Source organism: Bos indicus x Bos taurus, chromosome 14, assembly GCF_003369695.1.
Source record: "Bos indicus x Bos taurus breed Angus x Brahman F1 hybrid chromosome 14, Bos_hybrid_MaternalHap_v2.0, whole genome shotgun sequence".
In the NCBI taxonomy this organism is placed as follows: domain Eukaryota; kingdom Metazoa; phylum Chordata; class Mammalia; order Artiodactyla; family Bovidae; genus Bos; species Bos indicus x Bos taurus.
Window position 1 is genome coordinate 22024057 of NC_040089.1, and position 27974 is coordinate 22052030.

The 27974-nt window shown below is 44.2% G+C and overlaps 1 protein-coding gene across 4 annotated transcripts; it reads right to left on the bottom strand.

Moving 5' to 3' along the window:
• Window positions 1-236: 236 nt before the first annotated feature.
• OPRK1 (opioid receptor kappa 1) lies at window positions 237-25707 on the bottom strand. Of its 4 annotated transcripts, none has more exons than XM_027560974.1 (5): window positions 25352-25707; window positions 24372-24667; window positions 10538-10890; window positions 9717-9809; window positions 237-4041 (listed from the first exon to the last, which is right to left on the bottom strand). In XM_027560974.1, exons 1-5 carry the CDS (start codon window positions 25367-25369, stop codon window positions 3509-3511), a joined length of 1293 nt encoding a protein of 430 aa, XP_027416775.1. In that variant the 5' UTR covers window positions 25370-25707; the 3' UTR covers window positions 237-3508. The 4 variants fall into 4 exon arrangements, with proteins under 4 accessions (XP_027416775.1, XP_027416776.1, XP_027416777.1 ...); XM_027560975.1 differs by lacking the exon at window positions 25352-25707 and adding an exon at window positions 25038-25152; XM_027560976.1 differs by lacking the exon at window positions 9717-9809 and having other exon boundaries at window positions 25352-25704.
• Window positions 25708-27974: the final 2267 nt, after the last annotated feature.

Here is a 27974-nt window from a genome sequence, read left to right on the forward strand (position 1 = left end):
TTTACCAACTGAGCTATTGGGAAAGCCCTAAGTGGGTTTCAGAATTTAAGATCACACACTGTTTAGATTCCCACCTGTTCTGTTCTTTTCCATTAACTGTCCACAACATTGTTGTGGATGGAAAATTAAAGCAACAGTTTATGTTTTGGAGACTCAGTGAGCATCATTCTTGCTGAAGTGCAGCATCATTAAAGCCATTAAAGAGCAGATGACTGAGCACAGTAATGGAAAGGCTGTGACTTTAGCAGGTACAGTTTTTATTTTCTTGCAAGGCACACAATTATATATACAACGCATAATCATCACAAAGTACAAGATAGAAATCATATACATTAAAGAATATATAAATATGCCTGTCTCAGAAAAGAAAACAGCCCTAGGGCAAGCAGATTCATGGCCTTTGGGGATAAGATTTTCCTATTTATTCTGAATCTTCCAAACAGCTCTTGCTTGGAAAATAAACCCCACTGAATGGACATACAACCCTGTCACAGTTTTCTCCTTAAAAAGCTCTAATTTAAAGCCAGCTGATGTATTCCTTTTATTCCAGTTACCTATCTTATGCCCCAATACTAGAGAAAGCATCTATAAATTGCCTGGATAACAGTTATGCAGATTTAAGGACTTCATTTCTCAGCAATGCATCATGAAATGAAACCATTTTCTTAAGACTTTTGTGAATTTTCCTTGATTTTTGAAAACTATCTTTCCAAACTATGCTTCCTTTTTAATATTAAGCCTAGAGTTTTGACTCAAATTTTGCATAGGGGATGCATCCAGATTCATAAGAGTAATCCAAGACACTAATGGTGGTTCTTAATCTCCTTCAGGTCAGAATTGCAGGAATTTTTTTTATCCTCATGGCTGTAAGGTGTTTCCTTTTTATGCATTTTTCCTGACCCTTCACTAGGTCCTGTCTCCAAGAAGATTTTACCAGGGAGGAAAGAATTCATGGAGGACATTGAATTCAAGGTTAGAAACACGCATTTCTGGTCCTAAAGAGACACAGCAGATATTGCACTCCTTGCTGTGATGTGAGACAGGAATATCAAGAGATGGGACCCAGACACACACATAGTCACACATGGTACATGCACACACACACACACACACACACACACACTCAACTTGCACACACACACATACACACTTTTGACAAAGAAATACATCTGTGTAAGTGGTACTTTTCCTAACAAATGTGATTCAGTTGATCATTCTTTAAAGTCCTGCCCTAAAATGACACAGCCATCCTCTCCTCTTCCGGTCTGGGAACAAACGTGCTTATGACAAAGGAGACGCTTAGAACACCATGACCTCATGAGCACTGAGGGCTGTATCTCTCTCTCCTGGGGTGCAGACTCACACATGAAGAGTTACATAATGCTCAGAGCTACACAATGTTCAGTCTAACATTTAGACTCCAGTCATGGCAAGACACTGTGAGGACACGTGGAATGTGAATTTAAGGAGGTTTTCCTATTTCCCACATCAGCAGGATTTCTTCCTGGAACTACTCTCCATGTAAATATCCCTCCCACAGGATGGTAAGAACTTTCAGCCACAGGGTGAAAGCCAACCAATATTCAGGCCATTCCTACGTGCTTTCAGTTATAAGAATACAAGGACACCTAAGAAAATCAATGAAATGTAAGCAATGCTCAAAAGAACACTTCATTTTCATCAGGGAAAACCTTGCCCTGCTGTCTTCACCCATCCATGTTAGGTGTTGTGAAAATTTGGAACACTAAACACATCATCACAGTAACCCTGGAGGAAGAAATGGCAACCCACTCCAGTATTCCTGCCTAGGAAATCCCATGGACAGAGGAGCCTGGCAGGCTACAGTCCATAGTGTGGCAAAGAGTCAGACTTGACTGAGCGACTCAGCACACACATCACGATGAAATTCTGGAGCCACATAAAAACCTCCCATGCAAGGTACATTTCCAAACGTAGAGTGTACACACAGTAGAAAGTCCACAGTGAACACATCTTGAAGACTTAGTAATGTCTGTAGTTACGTTTCACATTGCTATAAATTCCAGAGGGTGTTGCCCTAACATACAGGCTTAAAGAAGAGATGGGTGTTATTTCTAAATTAGCCCTTTCTTCTGCCCAGGCAAACTGCAGAAAAAGCCATTACCTCGAAACCATAAGTTTCAGGGGAAAGAAGGAAGAAGTTATACATTATCTGGAAGTTCTAGCAAAATTACTCTAAATGTGCCCCCTGCCAGCATTATCCTCAGCAGGTGTGCTCCTCGCGGAATACTGTGCCAGCCATGTTCCAGCACCGAGAGTGACATAATGTCCTCATTCCCCCACAATTAGGATCAATTTCACTTCCGGCTAAAAGCCACAAAATAGTATCTCAAGATTCACATGAGCAAGATGCCCTCCTTCCATGAACAGAGAGAATCTGGTAATAGTGATATGTTCATAAAAAGATACTGCTTATAAACTAGATTCTGCCAAGGCTACCACCTGGGAGTGAGTTAAATATTTCCTGATTCATTAACATATGAGTTCTGAGCCCTGTTAAAGGGCTGACAGTGCTCAGGGACTCAGAGGATGTGACACATGACTGATCCCAGACAAAAGCTTATGCATCAATGAAACATCTTTGCATCAGCCCTAAATGACTCAGGATTTCATCAGCATGTCCCAGGGAAGCCACTTGGTGGGAAGACAAGCCCATTCCTTATTTGCACGTATACTATTATTTACAGATGAAACTGTACATATTTTTTGTGGTATTGAAACCACTTTGTGTCTCTTAACAACAGGACATGCTTTATCATGAGGTTATCTGTCTGAAGAGCATGCTAGAAACAAACCAACCATAGTTTTCAAGAAATTAAATGATGTCAGAAAATACCTTTTGTATATTTAAATAACTTTGTAAACATCAGGATAATTTTCTGCTACACATGAACAGCAGACACCCCAGGGGTGGGGTCTTAAGCTGAAATCCTCACCATGCAGCTGCAGGAAATGCATGTCCACTCGGCATAAAGTGAGCTGGGCAGGGCCCTGGACAGGGGTCTTCTTCTTACTGAGGTCATTGCTGTCTGAAGTTGTGTCCGGACTGGAGAGCCACGAAGCTCTGAAATCACTGCATTTTTCTTTTTCCCAAACAGAGCTTTTGACACCACGTTGCTTAGGTAAATCTCAGCAGAATGGATCCTGAACTAAAGGTAGGGAACCAGAAGAAAAAGGCTTATTTCTTGGGTCATCAAAGGAACTGGGAGTCAGCACCGCTTCTCTGCCCTAGAAGGGGCTGCATCTGCTCCCTCAGATCTCCTATGCTCCATTCCTAGGGCCCTGATGTTTCCACTGACCTGAGTCACTAATACAGCCTGCATCTTGCAATCTCAGAACCACAAGATTTCTAAAAGTTTGTTAAAATTTCTCCTTTTCCATCTCAGACTGTGGTAGTAATCTGAGTTAATCCTAGATCATTGAACTCTTCTCTACCCGGAGGACTATAAGAAGACATCTCCACGACTAGTCATACTGGTTTATTTACCCCATCAACCTCCCTCACGTAGGCAGGATCCTGAACGGTATTTCTGACCCTGCTTGTGCTCTGGCGCTCCATCCTCATCTTAATGGGAAAGCAGAAGTCCCGGAAACACCGCTTGAAGTTTTCGTCAAGGAAGGCGTAGAGAATGGGGTTCAGGCTGCTGTTGGTGTAGCCCAGGGCGATGCAGAAGTAGTAGCTGGAGAGGGCAGCCGTGCTGTGGGCGGTGCTCCCCAGGGCCTCCACGAGGATGAAAATGTGGATGGGGGTCCAGCAGACGACGAAGACCGCCACCACCACCAGCACGAGCCTGGTGATCCGCCGCAGGTTGCGGTCTTTCTCTCGGGAGCCGGAGAGGAGGCGGACGCTCTTTAACCGCAGGATCATGAGGGTGTAGCAGACAATGATAATGAGGACGGGGATGACGAAGGCAAAGACGAAGACACAGACCTTCATGAACAGGTCCCACCAGGAGTAGTCGTCATCTGGGAACTGTAGGGAGCATTCGATGACTTCCATGTCTGCAGGAGGGAACAAACCCACAAAAGGGAAATCCGTTAGCCAAGGGTTTCAAATGTGGATTTCAATTACTTTCATTACAAAGGTCCAATTATGGCGAGGTGATATTACCTGAAGCTGATCACCAAGCTAGGAATGAGGGCCGTGAGTATTAACCATCTTTTTTTTTCCACACATAGAACAATGAAGTCAGAAAGGTTACCATTCACTGGTAACAAACACACTGCTATAGAGTAAATAAGATTAGCCAGCAGTACGAATTATCTAGTTGTGGAGGCTGGTTTGATGCCGACTATTTTCAGGAGAGCTACCCTGTTAATTTACAGCAGGAGTACTTACTTGCACACCCATGTATTAACAATTCTCCCAGATCTAAGGCTCTGGCAATAAAAGCTAGTGGTGGTTTAGTCACTAAGGCGTGTTGGACTCTAGCGCCCCATGGACTGTAGCCCACGAGGCTGTAACCCCCACAAGACTCTCCAAGAAAGAATACTGGAGTGGATTGCCATTTCCTTCTCCTATCTGCAATAAATGATAAAATATTGCAAAACCAGCCGTTCGACTTAACAAAAAAGCCAACTTGTCAGAAAAACCTTAAGTGGTTTACAGGAAATCACTATGTAGGTCCATAAGCATGTAAACCGGAGAAGGCAATGGCACCCCACTCCAGTACTCTTGCCTAGAAAATCCTATGAACGGAGGAGCCTGGTGGGCTGCAGTCCATGGGGTCGCTGAGGGTCGGACACGACTGAGCGACATCACTTTCACTTTTCACTTTCATGCATTGGAGAAGGAAATGGCAACACACTCCAGTGTTCTTGCCTGGAGAATCCCAGGGACGGAGGAGCCTGGTGGGCTGCCGTCTATGGGGTCGCACGGAGTCGGACACGACTGAAGTGACTTAGCAGCAAGCATGTAAACAAAATTTGTCTAAATATCACCCAGCTGCTGTGATTTAATAGAACCAGTGGTACTCATTGTGATTAAAATCATTGCTGAAACATGAGGAAACTTTTGAAGAAGAAAGAGGAGGAGGAGAAAAGGAGACGAAAGGAAACAGAAGAAAGGGGAGGAGGAAGAAGAGAGTCAGTACTATCATCTTCAAGGAAATTCATGAATCAGTTTTTTACTTTTGCCAACGTTGACTATGTAACAGGGAAAACAAATATATGATTACTTAGAAAATGACTTTATTTTGCTCTGCTGTTCTTTGCTGGACAGCATTCTCTTTGGTGTGACCATAATATTAGAAAGAGCAGAGACTCAGGACAAGTACCTTTTATAATATTTTCCCAGAGGCCACCCACCCTCCCCAAGCTCTAGCCACTGAGCCCAGAGCAGGCTAAATTCTTTTTGCCCTGATTCTTCCTTACAGATAAAGAAACAATGAATGATACTAAGGTGTAGTTTTTATAATGAAAACGTGTCTTCTGACATTGGAAAATCTGCTACAAAAATAGCATAAGGATACTTTTCAAGCAGTGAAACAGCTCTATTAATCATGTTTTCTAAAACATCTTAATGTGCTCCTAATCATATATTCCTTTGTAAAACAAAATCTATCTTAGAATTTCAATTAGACATGCTTTAAAACACAAAGAATACAATCATTTCAGCCAATTAATGAAGACGACTGTTTCAGAGTCATTTTTATCAACTAAATACCAGATCAAACCTTCCAATAGTAAATGAAAACTCCCAGATTAACTTATAATTTTTGATTCCCTAAAAAGCTCTTGTCCTAAGTACTATTACTAGGAAGACTAAAAGAAACAAACAAGCATCTCTCAGTTTTTGCTTTAGTATTTATGGGAATAAGAACAATTAAAATCACATTTTAAAAAATTCACCACTATAATCATAGTTCAAAATGTATTTATTAAACAACTTTTTAGGATGGCACATTGCAATCTGGCTTCTTTGAAGGTTTTTTCTTTCCTGCTTAAATTCTGTGTATTCCAACAGTGTCTTTCTTGTGGTTGACTTCAGCTTGAATGTCACTTTAAAGACATTTATACAGAGTTTCCATGGTGGCTGGGTGGTAAAGAATCCACCTGCCAATACAGGAGAGACGGGTTCAGTCCTCGATTTGGGAAGATCCCACATGCTGCAGAGCAACTAAGCCTGTGCCCCACAGCTATTGAGCCTGTGCTCTAGGGCCCAGGAGCCGCAACTACTGAAGACTGCTTGCCCTAGAGCCCGTGCTCAGCAACAAAAGAAACCACCACAAAGAGAAGCCTATGCACAGCATCTAGAGAATGGCCCCTGCTTGGCACAACTAGACAAAAGCCCACGTAGCAGTGCAGACCCAGCACAGCCAGAAATAAATACATAAGTAAATACAATTGTAAAAAACACATTTATACAGAGGCAGATCCATTTGAATAGTCCTCTTCTCTGAAATTTGTATTCTCCCGCTATACTACCCTCTGGAGAAGGAAATGGCAACCCACTCCAGTATTCTTGCCTGGAGAATCCCAGGGACAGAGGAGCCTGGTTGAGCTGCCATCTATAGGGTCGCACAGAGTCGGACTTGACTGAAGCGACTTAGCAGCAGCAGCAGACTATACTCATTGTATTTTTTTATCATTATTCAAAGACAGAAGCCAGAGAGAAACCAGACAGTAGCTCTTTGTAATAATATGTTGCCTTTCCCAGTGTTTTTCTCTCTATCCAGAATGTAAATTATCTTAGGGTAGGGACCCAGTCTGCCTTGAATAATATTCAATTCCTGCCACACAAGGAGGCAGGAACATATGGTGTTTGAGGAGAATAAATTGTTAAATAAACAAATGAATACCACATGGAAATCCTTGAAAATATGGACTCAGTGCAGTAGTCATTATGGAAGAGTAATTTGATAAGATAATCAAGGCAACATAAGGGCTGATGTTTAATTTGGGGACATCTTTTAGCTCTGAGAATCAGCTTTCTCTTGCATGTAGTAGGAACTCAAAAATGTTTAATGATTTAAATCACTTAAGTAGTGATTTAGTAACTGAATGATACATCCAACATTGGAATACCCAAATATACAAAGTATATATACACAGAACTAAAGGGAGACATAGATAGAAATACAGTAATTGTAGGGGGATACAATATCACTCTTTCAACAAGGGGCAAATAATCCAGATAGAAAATCAATACAGAAATGCCAGATTTGAAAAAATTAAAAATGAACTTAACAGACATACACAAAACATTTCACTCAAGAGCAGCAGAAGACAAATTCTTCTTGAGTGTGCATGAAATAGTCTACAGTACATATATGTATATATACATATATGTATATACACACACATCATATGTTAGGACATGGAACAAGTCTTAACAAATTAAGAAGATCAAAATCATATCAAGTATTTTTTCTGACCACATGAAAATAGATACCAATGACAGGAAACAAATGGAAAATTCACAAATATGTAGAAATTTAACAACACAGTCTTAAAAACCTAGGAGTGGAAACAGAAATCAAAAGGGAAATAAAAAATTGCTTGAGATGAATGAAAAAGAAATACAATACACCAAAACTGATGGGATGTAGCAAAAGCAGTTCTCAGAGAGAAGTTTATAATGATAAATAGCTACATGAAGAAAAAAGTAAGATCTCAAATAAAGAACCTAACTGTACACATTAAGGAACTAGAAAAAGAACAAACTAAGCCCAAAGTTAGTAGAAGGAAAGAAATGAGAAAGAATGAATCAGAAATAATAAACAGAGACTAGGAAAACAATAGAAAAACAGCTTTTAAAAAAAAAAATAAAAATAACAAAACCTCAGCTACACTAAGAAGAAAGAAGACTCAAATAAGTAAAATTATTAATATAAATGAAAGAGGAGACATTACAACCGATAACACAGAAATACAAAGGATCATAAAAGGTGACACTAAACAATTATATGCCAAGAAATTGAACAATTCAGAAGAAACAGATAAACTTCTAGAAACATACAGCCTACCAGACTGAATCTGAAGACACAGACATTGGTCTGATTAGACCAATAACAGATACAGAGATTGGGGCTAAAGAAAAGCCTCCTTACGAGAAAAGTCAAGTGCCAGATGGATGCATCCAAGCATTTAAGATGCATGGGTTGAGACTTCCTGTCCAGGTGGCTGTGTTCTAATGCACTGACACCTGGCTCCTTTCATCGAGTTTTCTCCACAACCGTGACTCTGTGAATCACCAGTGCCAGTCAGCTCTGCCTCAAGGGCATGGAGATGACCTAAAGGACTCCTTGGTCTGCCAGGATCTGGACACGCATGTGATGCAGCACACCACAGTGAGCAGGCTAGCGGGCCTGGAGACACTCTCTCATCACATAATACAAGTGTGCTTTACAAAATAAAAGACACACAGAAAGGATGGAGCCTTTCTACAAGACTAGTTTTCACTCCTTCCTCCTCTATTTACTGCACAAACTAATCCCCTGGTGACACTGGTGCGTCTTTTCTTCCATCATATCTGCACATGTTCATCTACAGCAACTCCTTCCAGGAAAACCTGCATCTATCTTTATTTCCTTTAAAAAACCTAATTGAAACCCAATTCCTCGAGAATGTCATTTTCTGACAACAATTACAGGAGTAGTGGTTAAGTCAACAGGTATAATGTGAAATGTAAAAATCAATTCTTTATTTGCCCTGGGAAAAACAATCTCTCTTCTTTTATTATTAACCCCAGTCTTCTCATGTTCATGGAGCATCTCCTTTTGAACCTAAGTTATTACACACCAACCCCTAAGGCTCAGAAGAGTTTCCTGCAATTTTATTTCATGTGTTGTGTGCATGAAGAAGCAAAATCCTATGTGTAATTGTTGTTGCTGTTGTTCAGTTGCTAAGTTGTGCTCGACTCTCTGCAACCCCATGGACTGCAGCACACCTCTGTCCTCCACTGTCCTCCACTGTCTCCCAGAGTGTGCTCAAATTCATATCCATTAATCATATTAATGTAATTAATACTAAATAGTAATTAAATTAATCATATTGTGATGTAATTAGTGTAATTAATCATATTTTAAAGTTCTCTAATAAAGCTTGGCATTTCTTAAAATTTATCAAGTATTATAGCTTAACATCTGTGGTATTTACACTGTAACTTCATTTTAAAAGAAAAAAGATTATGCTTCATTTGAAAATGTGTACCATGCAGGAGAAGCTATGGTTTTAGCACCTGCCTTTCCACTATGACCTGGAAAGTCTCTGCTTATCTGTACTCACAGGTATCATGAACCTCTCTCATAACCTGGAGCATTTAGACACCTGCTAAGGCAATAAATAGCTCCCCTCACCCCAGTGAATTTATATTAAAACAAAGATATTTTCATAGCTTTATCTTTCATTATTAAAGCTAAATTCCTAGAGCAGAAGTTCTTGCCTTGGCTATAGGTCAGAGTCATCTGGGGAAATCTTAAAACTCTTGACACCCAGACTGTGCCTCGGATCAATTAAACTGAACCCTCCAGAGAGGGACCCAGGCAGCAGAGTTTTTCTAAAGGTGAACTTCCAAGTGATTCTAACATGCATCCCAGAGTCAGAAGCACTGTCCTGGAAATACAGAGAAAACATCAAGTCCTGTTTGCATGGGGTGAAAAGCAATGAGTCCAAAGTTTGATGGCTTCGTTCATCTGTACTATCATCCATTGTGAACCTGATTTTGACTGACTTACCTTCAGAAGAAAGCTTCCCTGAGGGCTCAATGGTAAAGAACCCGTCTGCCAATGCAGGAGACATGGATTTGATTCCTGGGTTGGGAAGATCCCCTGCAGAAAGAAATAGCAACCCACTCCAGTATTCTTGCCTGGAGAATTCCATGGACAGAGGAGCCTGACACGCTGCAGTCCATGGGGTTGCAAAAGAGCCGAACATGACTTAGTGATTAAACAACAACCACCAACAAATAAAGTTGCCATGGAAATTAACCCCTTAGGAAAAAGAGTGAAGAGGCAGCCTATGACTTTAATGACTTAGGACCCTTTTTAGGGAGGAAAAAGAAGAGCGAAGTATATTTTAGAATTGCCAGGATGCGACAAAATTGTATTTTAAAAATCCACATGCCTGTGGTTCCTTACTTTGTCCTCACCCCTCCAGGTTCCATAAGCACTTTCTAAGTAGGGGATAGGATGGTGTCTGTGTTCTGGCCACGCCATCATCCCATCTTGTGTTAGACAAAGGAAGGAATGCAAATTGTTTTCTTTCTCATTTTCCATGAATTTAGGCATTATATTTCTGTTGGCTTTTGGCTTTTCTTCTGTACATAAGTCCTACTCACTCCCAAATTAAGAGTTTGTATAACTAGAAGCTACATTCTAAAAATGAAATAATGTAGCTGAATCACTTTTATGTACACCTGAAACTACACCACACTTCAATAATTTTTCAATAAATCAGCTATACTCCAATGATTTTTTTATTTTATGAACAAGGACAAAATAAATCACAGAGTTTTTTTTTTTTGTTTTGTTTTTTTTATGGAAACAGCCACCCTTACCTTCCCTAACTTTGGTTCCTCCAAGGACTATGGCAGAGATGCCAACAGATGAAGACAGGATCCAGATACAGATGTTGATGATCTTCGCCTTCAGGGGTGTGCGGAAGTCAAGAGCCTTGACGGGGTGGCACACGGCGATGTAACGGTCCACACTCATCATGGTCAAGGTGAAGATGCTGGTGAACATGTTGTAGTAGTCGATGGAGATGACCACCTTGCACAGCACATCCCCAAAGGGCCAGGAGTTCATCAAATAGACCGTGCTCTGGAAGGGCATAGTTGTGGTCACCAGTGCATCTGCCAAAGCCAGGTTGAAGATATAGATGTTGGTTGCTGTCTTCATCTTTGTGTATCTAAGAGACAAGAAACAAGATCATTTCTTTCCATCTTCATGCCATACTCACGAGGTAAATGTTTCTCTCGATTACTGAATGTTTCATCCACTTATTCTTTATGTATTTATCATGCAGACATTGGGGGTAGTAGAAAAATGGGCAAATATTTCCAATTTTATTTAGCTTTTATTCTAGTGCTTTGTTCCAAAATCTATTTAATTGTAAAAGGGTAAAAAAAATGAGTTGGATAATCACTGACTCAACTGACATGCGTGTGCGCAAACTCCGGGAGATAGTGAAGGACAGGGAAGCTTGGTATACTGCAGTCCATGGGGTCGCAAAGAATCGGACATGACTTAGGGACTGAACAACAGCACAAGAAACAAGTAGGCTTCCCTCGTGGCTCAGTGGTAAAGAATCTGCCTGCCAGTCCAGGAGATGCGAGTTCAATCCCTGGGTCAGGAAGAACCCCTGGGGGAGGAAATGGCAACCCACTCCACTATTCTTGCCTGTGAAATCCCATGGACACAAGAGGCTACAGTCCTTGGGGTCACAAAGAGTTGGAAATGACTTAGCAACTAAAAACAACAAAACAAAAGAAATGAGAATAGATAGACAAGTGGATAAATATACATATAGATCTTGTCAACAAACTTGTGTGTCATATAGGTCTTTATTTTGTGACTAACATTGTAATCCTACACAAGATTGCTTGGCTTTCATTATTTTTTAATGCTTTTTTTTTTTCCCACTGTGTAAAACAAAGATAAAACATACCCAACTTTTCCTTAAGATTACTTTGAGAAATCAATCATTGTAATTATGTCTTTTGAAAATCTAAATGGTTTTTTATTTTTAAAATAATTCCATTTCAATGACTACAACACAACCAAGTGTAGATTTTTTTAACCAGTGACCTACAGCTTTTAATTTTAAATGTGTTATGTAAAAAAAAACAAACAAACAGGCTGAGTTCTCTTATACACAGTATAGCATGAAACATAATCTGGTATGGTATGTGAGAAATAAATATGTTCCTTTCACTTTCATCTTGAGAGGTTTATGAAGCACACAATTTGTTTCATCTTCCAACTGAGGGAACAGAAAATTTCAAAATAAGTCAGAAAGATTGCCTTTAAGCCCAAATTACTTCTTTCCATTTTCACATGAAGTTTAGAACCATTGCCTCTTCTATTAAAACTGAATTAATAAGATTGTTCTACTTACAGAATGCTTCCCCAGGGATCTATAGGGCAGGAAATGTTCCAGACTACCTCAGCAGGTTTTCTGAGGGCAGATGCTAAGATATGGTGAGAAAATCCATAGGGAAATGATTTTCTACACACCTCAGGGTTGTGGACCTAATCACAATTAATTCAACCATGTCCCATGTATCTTCAAGGAGCCAGACTTTTTTCCATATTAAGACCCTGAGTTTAACTGAAGGTTATTTGTAAGGAGCTGATTACAGAAAATGACTTCTGCTTGGGCTATAAAGTATTATCAGTGGTATCTGTGGATCTCTGTGTCTGTGCTGTCTTTTTTTTTTTTAATGCCTGAGTAATATTCCATTGTGTATATAAACCAAGTCTTCTTTATCCATTCATCTGTCAGTGGACATTTAGGTTGCTTCTATGTCTTGGCTATTATAAATAGTGCTACTAAGAACACTGAGGTACATGCATCTCTTCAAATTAGAGTTTTCTCCAGATATCTGCCCAGGAGTGAGATTGCAGGACCACATGGCAGCTCTAATTTTTAAGGAAACTCTATGCGATTATTCACAGTGGCTACACCCATTCACAGTCCTATGAGTGGTGTAGGAGGGTGTGTTTGTCACTCAGTCGTGTCTGACTCTTTACGACCCCATGGACTGTAGCCCACCAGGCTCCTCTGTCCATGGGATTCTCCAGGCAGAACACTGGAGCAGGATGCCATTCCCTTCTCCACGTGATCTTCCCAACCGAGGGATTGAACCCAGGTCTCCTGCATGGCAGGCAGATTCTTTACCATGTGAGCCACTAGGGAACATTATCTGTTCAAATACTGTCTTCTTAAAAATATGGTTTTATGTTTGAAAAATGCATCTTACAACCCAGCCTCTTACTCTTTCAATCCCTAATACCAGCAAAGACTTGAGCCAGCAACACCTGTGACTTCTGCTCTCAGGTTTTGTAACATGATATTCTCCTCTATCTTTACAAAGTTAGACTGATGTTCTCTGCCTTACACATTTAGGTGGACCTGGGTTCTAGTCCTTAGTTTTCCCTCCAACTGACAGACTTTGGAGAGGTCACTAAAAACCCTGAGTTTCAGTTTCCCCACCCTGGAATGGGAAACTTAACACTTATCTCAGAGTGGTCCTGAGATAACCAAGGGAAGGCACCTGATCTGGATTTTGTCTGGAATTTATTGCATGCTTCCAGCTCCTCTCCCTGCTCTAATATGGGTGGAAGCTACCAGTTACCAGAGGAAGCAGAAGGGAACACAGTTTGTAGTTAACACCTCTGGTCGTATTTACCCATTTCAGCTTGAATAGGAAAGATAAAAGTAAAAATAAAGCCTGCAACCTTACGTACTAGCACACCATGAATAGAAAGACACATGAGTTACAATAAAATAGCATATGTGTCTTTCAGGTAGTCAAAAAATACTGGATGATAACTTGCCCTGAGATTTTCAAAAATATTTTTATTAGATGTGTGAAATTGCTTAAGCCTTGAACTTTCAAAGAGTTCAAACCCTGTCATCAGATCTCAGAATGAGACAGATGACTACCTGCAACAAACATGTCTATAAATGACATTGATCGCAATTAAACTAATTGCAGTGGAAGTTGGTGCTCCCCAAGAAACAATCTCTCCCCATACACTTCCTGGAGGAGCTCTCTGTTACAGCCCGAGGGCCAAAGGTGTCTGCCAGGGACGGAGGGAGATGCTGGCAGCCCCTGCTGTGGAGACCCCTGCATCTGCTGACATCCGATGTCTGAGCATGAGGTGGATCATGCTCATGACACTAATCGTAATAACCGTTTATCTCCAAACACTCCCTATGTCACACTCTGCTGTGCGCTCCACATGCCGTATCCCACTCAGTCCTCACAGTGACTCTACGTGGTGGGTACCAGCATCTTCACTCTAGAAACGAGGCACTGAGAACCGCAGGAGGTTGTAAATGTCTCAAGAGTCGCATGGTTAGAAGAGGCATTGCAGGAACTCAGACCCAGGGATTTGAGCTCATGCCCACATTCTTGCATCTCTGCAGCACTTCATAACTTACAAAGCCCACCCAGTGTTTTGACTTCTACATATCCTATTTGATTTTCACAACAACTGCTCTTTGAGTTGCCCAGGGCATGTATGCCTTTTCCCTAATATGGCTGAAGAAAGTAGACTCAGGAGAGTAAATTGATTTTTCTAGTGTCAGAGAGGGAAGGGCCCTGTGGGAGGACAGGGAGGGAGTAGCAGGTCTTAGCCCCCACTCCAGAGCTCTGGAAGACACGTGCTTACAAGCCTACAACCCTGAAAAGGAGAACTCAACAGGTACAAGTATTAACAACAAATAGACTATGAGTACAAGGAATATATATTAAGTCTTTTATGTGCTCCACTGGACTGGATCCAGTCAACACAGGATTTTAAGACCTTCCCCCACCTCAAAGACAACCTGGTTGAGCCCCTGGGTATGGGTATTGTTTGCGTTGAACCAGAACAGAACAGCATGTGTTATTTCAATTATTATCTGTCTGCTGGCGGAAATAAACGAGTAAGCTTTCTCACCACAATCAGATAGGAAATCACTTTCCATTTCATCCATGCTGCCTGACAAAGACTCACAAGTCTTTCAAGTAAAATGGCACTGTGTGAGTGGGAATTCTTGGCTTGTGTGGAGCAGCTGGGGGTGGGCTGGCAGCGGGCGGCTGCACTTTTTGGCATACACGCTGCAGGAGCGTGTGGCATTAAGAGAGCAAAGTGTGTAGGCTGTACCCGCCAAACTTGCCAGTGTCACAAACCTGGTAACAACGGTGAGATGCAGGAAGCAGGCCAGCGAAAGGATCAGGAGGGAGCCCAGGGTGCCAGCCATGAGGAAGTCAGCACAGGGCAAGGTCATGGATGGTGTCCCCGGGAGCTTAGAATCTCCCCATCACACATAAACTCAAGATCTTGAGTCCTTGTCAGAGAGATTTGTTGAGTGGCTTCTTAACTGGTAGCCATACATGCTGGTGTGATATCAAGGGGAACAAAGGAATCTGTGGAGCTCTCAGGAACCAATGTCACCACGTAGAGATTCTAGGAGAGCAAGGCTCTCGCAGGAGAAACTGACTCAGAACCTATCACCAGGCAGAGATTCTAGGAGAGCATGGCTGTCGAGGGAGGAACTGACCCTGTGACACTGCAGGCTCATGGCTTCCTGTCCTGCCCTGCACCTGCCCGGTGCAGACAATCCAAGTAGAGACTTTACTCTTGGAGCATTACTATCCCTTACTATTGAGGTGTGCTGCCCCAGTGTTTTTCCTTAACTTTATGAGGCTTTTTAAATCAGGAGCTGCTTTTTAGCTTTGGTGCAGCATAATAAACCCTTAATCTTGATGGCTAATCACCATATATCTTTAAACACAGACACATTCTTGGTTTTGTGGATTTTGGTATTTTGTGGCTCATCCCTGCCCTCGTCTGCCAGGCTGACATCCTCTCTACTCTTCAGCTGGCTCATGCTCCCTCCCCAGCCACATCTTCTTATCATTTCAACACCAAGTCTTAGCTCCTACTCCATACACAGCAGCATCCTGGACACTGAAGCGACTGAAAAACAAGTTGACACAGATCCTGCCCCCAGGATCTTCTAAATTAATTGAGTCAAGATTGTAACACAAATCAGAAGAATAGACTACCTGATGGGAAGAACCAACTCACTGGAAAAGACACTGACGCTGGGAAAGATTGAGGGCAGGAGGAGAATGTAATTTCTAATAAGTAAAGGAATTGAGGGCCATATTCCAAAGTTTCTTAAGGAGTCAGAAACTGTACCAGAGAAATGACAGGATACTCGGAATTCCGTTCCTTCCAGCAGCTAAAGATTGAGAGACATTCTGGTAAGTGTGGTTAACTGCACCTTGTGAGGGCAGGAAGCATCTGACATGAGGAGGCAGAGCCGGAGCCAGAAGGGAATATCAACACAAAACACAGCATGTGACCCCTCGGTAGACAAAGGCCATCACGCAGGTTATGGTGTTTCAGCTTGTCTATGAGCAAAGCCCATGGCTTTCAGGAGAGGGAACTCAGTGAAGAGGAAGTGAGTGATCTCCTCAAATTCGAGAGACCATGGGAAAAGTAAAATGTGAGCCTTCTGAGTAGACACAGAATCTCGGCTTCAACATCACAAAAAAGCAAACATCCTACTGGCCAATTATCTGAAGAGAATCCTTTAATACAGCAAATACCTATTGGCCAACAGAAAGCACCTGAACAAACGCTGATCTGATGAAAACATCAGTGTGACCTGCCCCACGGGCAGCTGGCCGCCACCCCACAAGCCGGGGCTGGGCCAAGAGACGCAAGGCCTGCACACCAAACTCAGGAAGGGGAGGCTTTGCAGGCCCAGGGAAGAGACACCCCTCTTTAACCAGTGGTGGGGGGACAGCACAGTGAGAGTGGGCTTCAGCATCTTTTCTCCGTATGACGTATTCATCCCCCTGGGCGTGTTTTCCAGATACACAGCACTCTAGATTTTATGTTTAAAATAACCAGACACTGGGGACTTCCCTGGTGGTCCAGTAGTTAAGACTCTGTGCTTCCAATGCAGGGGACATGGGTTCAATCCCTGGACAGGGAACCAGGATCCCACATGCCATGTGACCTGGCTAAATAAATAAACAAAATTTGAAAAAGTAAAATAAAATAGCCAGATGTGACAGCTGTATCGATGCAAATTCTCAGGGGAACTTTTTAAAAAATATATAAGTTTGCTTCATTAAATTATCCAGATATTTCCAGTTCATCTCAATGAATTGGCTAAACATCCTTTTAGATTGTTTACTACTGAAATTATGGTTCTTCACTAAAGGGCAGTAGCTTGTGATTTTAAAAAAAAAGGGAATTTGAGCTGCTGTTTCTCCAATGATCCGACTTTGAAATAGCCTCAACTGATAGTATTCTAAAGGTGTCGTATTCACGTAGATATCAGGCCCTTGACACTGTACCACAGGCTGAGCAAAAGCTCTGAGGAGAACAGAGGAGGGGGCAGGGTGTACCCCAGCCCCAACTCCTGGGACTGCCAGTACCAGGCTGGCAGTGAGGTGCAGTCAGAAGGCAGACAGACACCTGCTCAGGCCCTGGTGGGCTGTCCTTGAGGGTGCTGTGGGGCAGGGGAGGAAGCAGTGCTGAAGCAGTGCTTTCACTGCCTTAGCCCGGGCCCCAGGAAGTGCTCCCCTCCCTGGAGTCACAGCCCTGTTCCCCAGGAGGTACTGTCCAGAGTGTCCAGCAGTGCACACAGGGTGAGAGTTTATCACAAAGGATGCAGGAACCCACTCCAGTATTCTTGCTTGCGAAAGCCCATGGACAGAGGAGCCTGGTAGACTCCAGTCCATGGGGTCTCAAAGAGTTGGACACGACTTAGTGACTAAACAACACCAGCAGGTAGAAAACTATTACTACGAATCTCAAATGACGGATGCAGTGTTTCCTAGTGTACAACGCTCTGGATACCTAGACATATGTAGACTTCTGGAATTATTTTCCCATTTTTATACCGAAAACTGACTTAGCTAAGGTGAGCCACAGGGTGCCACCCAGAAGCGACAAGGTCACTCTCCTGCTCTGTCTTCTGTGGAAAGGAAGAGCCCCCGGCATTAGGTGGAAAGCAACACAGCAAAGCAGAGTTTAGAGTTGTGCTGTGAACTTAGAAGAATTAATATTCAACAGAATCTCGGAAAATCGCTCTGATTGTTACAGCCTATCTCTAAAGGCACTTAAGTCCAGCCATGCTTAGTCTGAAGGCTTCCCCGCTCAACTTCAGATCAATTCCTTTGGGGTATCTCAATTCATCCACATGTTTTATGTTTTTCTCATTTTTCATTTAAATGCTGACTTGCTTGGTCAGTGGAGTGAGTTAAATAAAAAGGCATAAGCCTTTTACAATATTATCCCCACTCCTAAAATCCATTCTTCTCATGTAAGTCTTCCTTATTTAAGATATAAGCCAGCATTCCAGCCAAAGAGAGAAACAAACAAAATACACTGGCTGATTTTCTGTTGAGGAATACATGAGTGTTATTCTGAAACCATCTTTTGTTAACCCGGTATTTTATAAAGCCTGTAAAACCTTCTACCTCTGAAACACAGAAGCCAAATCTTACAAAGGAAACCATCTCGCAGACATACGATTTTAGGTTTTTAGCTGAGCACAGAGGCACATCTCCCATGAAGCAGGGCAGCAACAATTGAGTGTCTCCACAGGTTAACCTAGGGAGAAGGCGATGCCAACTGCCCAGTTCTCATGAAGATGCTGCCTGCTGCCTAAAGACATCGCTGGGCAGAAAATGGATAGAAGCTGCCATTTCCCAGCGAGAAGTCAGTCCCTCCTAAAATAACACTAAGATGGGCGCCAAAAAAACTGTATTGGCACCACCATCCAAAAGTGATTTTAAAGACTACAACTTTGCCTGAGTCTGTTAAATCTTAGGAGCTCTGACCTGATAACCACGTTGCTTGTTTTTCTCTTTCTTTTTATTTTTTCCTGTTTTTTTTCCTTTCTCTTTCTTTCTTTCTCCCTCCCTCCCCTCCTTACTCCTTTCCTCCTTCCTTCCTTTTCAAGCAACTGTGCAGTCTCTGATCTCTGAAATAGCTCCATGAAGATTTGGGCTTCCGTGACCACATGTCCCACATGGAAGAAAATAATCTCATTTAGCTAATCCATGTAAACAGTGGCAGTGAAGCCAATTTTCTCTTTTAAGAGCTTGTCAAACAGTAAAGTTACTTTGGGACATTTAAGATAGGCTCCTCTGAAAATAATTTCTGAAATTATCTTTCCTATGCTTGCTTTAAAGGAAATGTTGAGCACTGATTCCAAGAGAGGATCAGGATAAATTACAACATACTTATTTTTTTCTAATCAAAGCCTAAGGTAAGCCTGCAGTTGAATAGGAAGCAGTGAGTAGTTAATGACGACTACGCACCTCTGTCTTTCCTCTCACGTCTCCCTGCATGTCTTCAGGTGACATGATCTAAGTCGGCTCCCTTAACATTTAAGAGACTCTGGAATACACCCCTTACAAAGTTACCCCTTTGGGGATATTCCAACACTGCCCAGGCTGAATTACAGGGAAGCCAAAGTCTTCTACGAGCAAGACAAGGTCACCAGAAGACTGATCCCTTTATTGTGTCTTTATTGTGATAGCAAATAATTAATGAAAACTAATAAGAAAAGGCACAATTTATACGATCAAGGACCAAATAATTTTCTGCTTCCTGTAACTTTTTCTAATAATTTTTCCTTGCTTATCTTACATTTTCTGGAGAAGGGAATGGCAATCCACTCTAGTATTCTTGCCTGGAGAATTCCATGGACAGAGGAGCCTACAAGGCCATTGGGTGGCAAAGAGTCCATGGGGTCAGAAAGAGTCAGACCCAACTGAGTGACTAACACTATCCTTACATTTAATTTAAAAAGAAACATACCTTTATAAGAGTAAAGCTTTTCTTTAAATTAAACAAACAAACAAAAATACCCTCTTCAGTATTCTTGCCTGAGAATCCCATAGACAGAGGCACCTGTCTACAGGCTACAGTTCATACAGTCAAAAGAGTTGCACACAACGGAAGCGACTGAGCACAAAGAGATGAAATGAGGTAAAATTAAGGTAAAATGGGCTCTGATCCAACTTGACAAGTGTCCTTATAAGACGAGATCAGAATACAGAGAGTAGGAATGTCCACACAGAAGGATGACCACATAAGGACAGGGTGAAAAGGCAGTCATCTGCAAGCAGAGACACTCAGCAGGAATCAAACCCGCCAGGACCTTGATCTTGGACTTCCAGCCTCTAGAACTGCAAGCAGAGAACACAATTGTGTGATTTAAGCCACCCCGTCTGTGGTCCTTGTTATGGCAGCCTTAGCAAGGCAGATTCACTAGAAATCTGAGAAACCTACAAGACAATCCCATAGAACCATCCAGAAGGAGGGAGGGCAGATGAGTGTGAAGTAGGGATGAATAAGTGGAAGAGAGACACACAGGTTTAGGACTGTTCAGAGTTTCCCTGACAGTTATAGCCACAAGAATGGATAATACCATCAAGAGTGATGGTCAGTTTGATGAGCCATCTTGGCCAGCCTATGGTCTTCAAATACTCAAACACTCATCAAGATGCTATTCTGAAGGTGTTTTGTAGATGTGGTTAAAGTCCGTTATCAGTTGATCTTAAACAAAGGAGATGATCCTAGAGTACCTGGGTGGGCCTGGTCTAATCAGTCAAAGGGTCTTAACTACAAGGCATACAGCTTCTCTGAGAAAGAAGAGATTCCATGTTGGAAGTGTGTTCTGCCTCTTCTGACACCTATCCTCAGGGCTACAGACCTGACTGGCCACCCCCACAATCACCTAAGCCAAGTCTTTGTAGTAAACCCCTCCACACACACACATATATCCCCTACTGGTTCTGCTTTTCTGGTTGAATCCTGACTAATATGAAGAGAGTGCAAAGAAAGCTAAGAAGGCTCAGGAAAAGATGATTATTTAGGACACATCAGGAAAGAAGAGCCTGTGATGGAGACTGACAAGAAACCCATTGTGTGTGGAAGGAAGTCAAGGAGAAGGTGAGATTGGTCCAGCACGTGGAATCCCCATGGACTTTGAGGGACAGCCAGCCTGAGACATCACCTGGGACGTGAGACCTACACGTCCGAGAGACGAGCATCAGGGAGGAAACTCAAGTGCCCTGATTGAGTAACAGATGGACGACACCAAAGCGATGGGCAGGGGTTATTCCTCCAAGAGGTTTACCCAAGACAGACAGGAGGAAGAAAGGACGTTAGCTAAGGGAACATAATCTGTTAAATGGGTATGTGGAAACATACCCATGGGCTTTCCACATGGCTCCAGTGGTAAAGAATCCTCCTGCTAAAGCAGGAGACACAAGAGATGCAGGTTTGATCCCTGGTCGGGAAGATCCCTTGGAGAAGGAAATGGCAACCCACTTCAGTATTCTTGCCTGGAGAATCCCATGGACAGAGGAGCCTGTCTGGCTACAGTCCATGGGGTCACAAGAGTTGGACACAACTTAGCAACTAAACCACCAACCACCACACAGCTTTACCAGCCTGACATATATTGCTGCTGCTGCTGCTAAGTCGCTTCAGTCATGTCCAACTCTGTGTGACCCCATAGACGGCAGCCCACCAGGCTCCCCGTCCCAGGGATTCTCCAGGCAAGAACACTGGAGAGGATTGCCATTTCCTTCTCCAATGCATGAAAGTGAAAAGGGAAAGTGAAGTCACTCAGTTGTGTCCAACTCTGTGTGACCCCATAGACTGCAGCCCACCAGGCTCCTCCATCCATGGGATTTTCCAGGCAAGAGTACATATATTAGGTGTTCATTAAATGTTAATCGTTTTCACCAAGAGAGGAGACAGCCATATGTGTTGGAAGTTGTGGTTAGGCTGGGAAAAGGAATATAAGGTACCAGAGGTAGGGCTGCCTGGCAATGTCCCAGGCGTGGGCTGGGTGGGCATCATAGCATTCACTGCAGGTGACCTGCACAGGAGAGGTGAAGCGAACACGGGGTTAGGACCCTGAGGATCACCATGGGCACCCCAAGGTGTTGGTGGGACTCAAGGACATGAATCAAGGGCTGAGGTAAGACCTTCCTGAGCCAGGACCACAAACTCCTTTACCTGGAGAGAGGGAGGCTGCAGTGCTTAAATTTTAAGGTGTTCACAGTGAAAGGTTACAGAACCCTAACATTGGGCAACTGTAGTAGTTGCTACACATTAAAGGAGGAAAATCCTTGAAACATTAGATGATCTTCAGAAGATACCGGATGACATTCCAGGTGCTGAGGAAGAGCCATTTGTAAGGCAGGTCTACAAGCAGTCAATGCTTCTTCCACAACCCTCACGTCCTCCCAGGTCTGAGATGGCCATCCCAGACCTGTGCCTGCCCCGCCATCTGAGCATCTGAATTCCATCTCTAGGGTGATTTCCTAGATGACTCAACCAGGACCCTTAGGCAAGTTCAATATTTTAAAATAACATCCTTTTCAAAAGTGATCCTCCATCTTTTCAAGTGACACTGTTCAGCCAAGGTCAATCACAAAAGCCACACTTGAACTCCACCCTCTGGCTCTGCTCTAAGTTCTGATGAGCACACGGCGTCTGATGCCTGGCTCCAACCTTCAGTCCTTTCTTCTCCTTTGCAAAATAAACCCAAATCCATCAAGTTTTCTTCTGAGGTTTTATTTTTCAATTCTCTGGCCCTGTATCAGTCTGAACAAATTCTAAATGCTTCTTAATGCTCTTTGCTATAGATTTAAGCCAACTATTGTTTTGATATTTGGCTTTCCAAGATGATAATAGAACTCTTCGCTCCTCATTTACTATCAAATGGAGTGGGCAGATGCACAATATTATTACATGAACTCTATAACTCTTTTTGCATTTTTAGCTGAATTTATCCCCTTTTCACAAACTTTAGTCTTGGATGTCTTTGAGATAGACATATTTAGCTTATATTTATATTTCTTTGTATTTATCTTAAAAATTCTAGTCAATCTACAGTGACTCTTTTTTCTTTCTGACATGTCTAATGCTCCCCATGGAGTTATCTTTTCACATATTTTAGGATTCTTTATTCTTTTTAATCCTAGACTGCAGGGCTATACAAGGAGTTATAGAGCAACTTTAAAAGCCCTCTCAAACTCAAAACTTCAAGTTCTCTTTCAAGTGACAGTAACGTGTATCTGTTTCACTCAAGCACCTAAGTATGATGGAGCAGGAACAGAGTGGGTTTGCTCCTGGCATCCCCTTTCTCTGTAACAATGTTTTATTGTAAAACAACAGCCTCTGTAGCAAAGATCTCCTAGAAATTTTAATTATAGTTTAGAGTACAGCTGTCTTTTCTTTTCTCTTGGTTACTATAATCTTCTCTCTAATGGAGAGTAGCCCTGCAATTACTAAGGATTTGGAAGAACAATTTGCTTGTAAAATATTACTTCTGTAGCCTGTACTCATCACTGATACAAGTCCAGTGGAAGGCAGTAAGCAATTGTGGAAAGCAAGGTCACCAAGCTAGAGACACTAATTGTAGGTGAAAAGAGCTTTATAATATGTATTTGGAGGCTTAAAAGATGGTTTTCAGTTCTGTAGCACAGATGAGTATAAAAGAGGTGACATTCCCAAGTCAGAGAGAGAGAGAAATGAAACAGGTATTTGAAAGATTCATGCTACTGCAGATTCTGTCTTTAAAGTTCATAATAAATAAACAGCATGTTTCAAAACTAAAGTCAAGATCAAAAAAAAAAAAGTTCTTCATCCTTTCTATGCCTCTAAGTAGAGTGACTTGCATCCTTCCTTTATTCACAGGAACGTCTCATCTTCATATTCACTCTTAAATGTGCAGCTGAAAACCATGAAGTCTCCCAGGAAGGGAAATTTCTCAAAGGGTATCCAAACAATGGTAGGATTTCTGTTTTTTCTTGCTTCCTTTGTTATGAGAGGCCAAAATAGAAATCACTTCACTTTCCAGAAAATTAGCATATATGCAGATATTTAGGTATTTATTATTGGAAGCTGACTTCAATGCGCCCACAAAAGAACAATAAAAAGAAAGCTCCAGTTCCCACCGTGGGGGATAAAAAGCAAAACAATTTTTGGAAACCTCCAGCACCCATACTTTAGGAGCCAAATACTAGATGGTTTCGGTACCAAAGTGACCAGCATTCTAAACAAATAAGATGGCATGTCAGTACTACAAGGCTCACATGTGGGTACTTAAATAGTATACTGGATTTGCTTCATAAACCATAACATCATTCTGATGAGTCACAGGAAATCCCGAATTCTCTTCAGGGCATGGGCATGAATTTTACCTAAAGAAATATTTGCAAGGGCAAAACAAAGTGCTCCAAACTGGTGCAGGCAATCGGGCAAAAGGCCAGGCAGTTGGACTAGTTTCCTTTCCAGGAGACACCGACTTTGTCCCTTGCAGGGACACCCCATTATCTCCATCCGAAGGGCCTTCTGCAGGGATTTGGGGCGCAGGGGAGGGTCACCCTTAAACCTTCAAGTCACCTCTGGTCCCTTGGATTCGTCCTGGGCGAACCTCGAGTCCCACAGCAAAACGTCTCCCAGGAAATCTCACTTCGAAGAGGCCGCCCTCTGAGCCTCTCCGGAGCCCGGACGGAATGGGGTCTCCACTACCCGGCTGGCATCCCTCCGCGCGTCCTGGTGACCAGCCCGACCCTCCCTCCGGCTGCGGCCACTGTAGCGCCGGGACCCCGCGCTCACCGGATGATCACGAACATGACCAGGGAGTTGCCCACCAAACCCACGACGAACACCACGGAGTAGACAGCCGTGATGATGACCAGGATGACCGGGGAGATGTGAGCTGGCTCCAGCAGCACGTCCTCCGAGCCCGCGCTGCCGTTACCGTCCGGCTCTGCCCAGCCCGGGAACCAGCCGCTGCCGTTGGGGGGCAGGCAGGTGCTCGGGGAGCAGGTGGGGCCCGGCTCACCGCGGAAGATCTGGACTGGGGGCTCCATGTCCGGCGGCTGCGGCAGCGGGACGAGGACAGGCGGCACCTGCGGGGACAAGAGAACCGACTGGACCCGGGAAGCGAACTTTGGCAGCGTCCGAGCCAGCGCGCGAGCGCGGCGGTGCCGGGGCCTGGGACCCGCTGATACCCACCTCGGCCGGAAGACCCCAGGGAGGCACAGGGGCACGGACCTCTCTCTGGGTGCCACCCCGGCCAGCAGACGCGCCGCGGGTACCAGGAGGGGCGGAGAGCGCACCGTCCTTTCCCCTGGTGCCTGAAATCCCCCACCCTTTCCTAGGCACGGCTCCCGGGAGGAACTGTCCCCAGTCTGCGGCCCGGAGACCCCAGGGACAAGAGACCCCTGGAGCGCAGAGCCCTCGCTGCCAAGGACCGCGCTTCGAAATCCCAAGGCTCACCTCCGGCTCGGGAGATGAGCGCAGCGGAACAGCGATGCTGGACCGCGCGGAACCCAGCGTTCCCGAATCCCACTCGCGGGTCGCCGTGCATCCGCAGCCCCGCGCCGGACCCCGCGCTCTGGCCGCGGACGCCGCCCCCCAACCCCCGAGCGCGTCCCCGCCACTCCGCGCGCGGCTCCCACGACCGGCGGCAGCTGAACACGGCTGGATGCCGCGAGTGCGCGCGAGCCCCAGACATCCCTCCTCTCCCGACCCCGCCCCTGCCGCCCCGCCAACCCGGCTGCGCGCCCCCTGCCCCGCGCCCCCCTGCTCACCCGAAGCACAGCCTCCATCCATGGCCCCTGGCCTCCCCGGCGCTTGACTGTGAACCGCTGGGCGATTCAGACTTAGGGTCAAGAAGGGTGCGCCTGTCCAGTGCGAGTGGACATCAGGGTTACTCACAGTGTTTCTAGAACTGCTGCCGGCCTAGTTCTCAGAACACGTCTGCTTTTGGGTGAGGAGGAAAATGGTAATTTTATGTGAGTGACCCGTCCAAATACAGTAGCAAAATGATCCAATTAGAATAAGACCAGACCACACGGTTTTAATGGTTGATTTTGACCACCCAATGCGAAGAGCCGACTCACTGGAAAAGACTCTGATACTAGGAGAGATTGAGGGCAGGAGGAGAAGAAAATGACAGAGGATGAGATGGCTGGATGGCATCACTGACTCACGGACTTGAATTTGAGCAAACTCCGGGAGATAGTGAAGGACAAGGAAAGCTGGCGTGCTACAGTTCATGGAGTGGCAAAGAGCCGGACACCACTGAGCGACTGAACAACAACAAATACATAAATAGAATATTCTGTCCCTTTCATTCTCCTGGATGCACGGGATGCACCCTGCGGTACCAGCTGTATGTCCTGCTGTCAGCTGCCGAAGAGAAGACGCGGCCCTCCCCAGGCCAGGCCACAGTGTGGGTGCGGGTCGGTGACAGGGTCCTTTCTCCCACGTTAGCCTCGAAAGCCATCACATTCCCTCACAAAGGCAGCTTTTCTCTGACACCTCCAAGAGCCTGAGCCCCAAAGAGAAATCCCATCCTCGTTCCTCCGCATGACTCTGCCAGTGCCAGGAACAGACTCTGCTGGTGAGAAAGGCCCTCAGCACAGTGGCCAGAGGGTAAGAAAGCAGGAGTCAGGCGCTGTGATGAGACCCTGAGGGAGACTGGGGAAGTCTGGCTCTCCCAGCTAATGTTGGAAGGCAGATGCCAGGAGACCAAGGTACCGGAGTGTCCTGAGTGGACTCCTGTCTAAGACTGATTGACCTCTGGACACAAACAGAGCCCACTGCTGCTGCCCTGGCTTGTATCTGCACCCATACCTGGGCATTCACGGCCCAGACAGTCATCCCACCCATCGACGGGCAGCAGAAGGGAGCTCCCACCTCTTCTGTGACACAATGACCCCCCAAAAGAGATACACCCCCCAGAGTTGTATCCCAGCCTGGAAATGTGCAGCTCTTCTGAGAAATGTGATGTGAGCCCAACTGTATCCCTTCAACCCTGGTGTCCTCAGAGGTTTGAAAATGTTTTATCACATCTTGTTCTTGTTCAGTCACTCAGTCGTGTCTGACTCTGACCCCATGGACTGTAGCCCGCCAGGCTCCTCTATCCATGGAATTCTCCAGGCAAGAATACTGGAGTGGGTTGCCGTTTCCTGCTCCAGGGCATCTTCCCAACCCAAGGATCGAACCTGTGTCTCTTGTGTCTCCTGCACTGGCAGGTGGATTCTTTACCACTGCAAATCAGTGTCATGCACTGTCATAACACAAAGGCATCTTAGTGAGCCCCATACCTGCGTGTCATACACATGACTTTCCTGTGGTCATGGAGCAGGGACTTAAACCTGAAACGTTTAATCTCTACAACTCTGAAACTCTTGATCAAATTGAATCCACAGAGTTGAAACTCTAGTGCCAATCCCACATCAGGCACCAGGTAATGGAGTGATAGTTTCAAGGGAGAACAAGAATGTCAGGAACAACCATGACTGCTGCTGTACAGCTTAGCAGTAAGGACATTGGGGGCTGGCTGACAAAGGCACTGTCCTTCCTTGAGGAACTGACTGACTCCAGGTTTGAAGGGAAACTGGTTTCCCAGGGTCTGAGGGACTCCTGGCTTTCTGTCTTGCCCTTGAATGGCCAGAGTAGGGGAGCCAGGCAGGACCCCTCAGAGTGTGGCCAGGGCCTCTCACAGACACAAAACCTTGCCACCCCCTGCCTCACTCACTCAACCTCACCAAATCCACCGTTCTGTTTGCAAAGAGTGAAAAACATTTTGACTTAATAAATATTCCTAATGATATTACTGCTGATGTTCCCCATATACTGTCTGGCATCTACAAAACACATATTAACTAAATGAATTAAGAATATGTCATATTTCACATACAGCACAAGGAACTCTGCTCAAAAGTATGTGGCAGCCTGGATGGGAGGGGAGTTTCAGGAAGAATGTGTGTGTGTGTGTGTGTGTGTGTGTGTGCTCAGTCGTGTCTGACTCTTTGCGACCCCACGGACTGTAACCCACCAGGCTCCTCTGTCCATGGGATTTTCCAGTCAAGAATACTGGAGTAGGTTGCCATCCCCTTCTCCAGGGGATCTTCCCAACCCAGGGACTGAACCCACATCTCCTGCATCTCCTGCATTGGCAGGTGGATTCTTTACCACTAGCACCACCATGGATATATGTATATGTATGACTGAGTCCCTTTGGTCTTCACCTGAAGATATCACAGCATTGTTTATTGGCTATACCCCAATACAAAATAAAACATTTAAACTGATTAATTAATTTCTTAAAGAATATGGCATACTTCACAGTAAAAAAGCAAATGCAGATGTGTGGGCTTGGAAACAGAAAAGATGCTAATGGAAGGTTAGCATGAATTTGAAAGG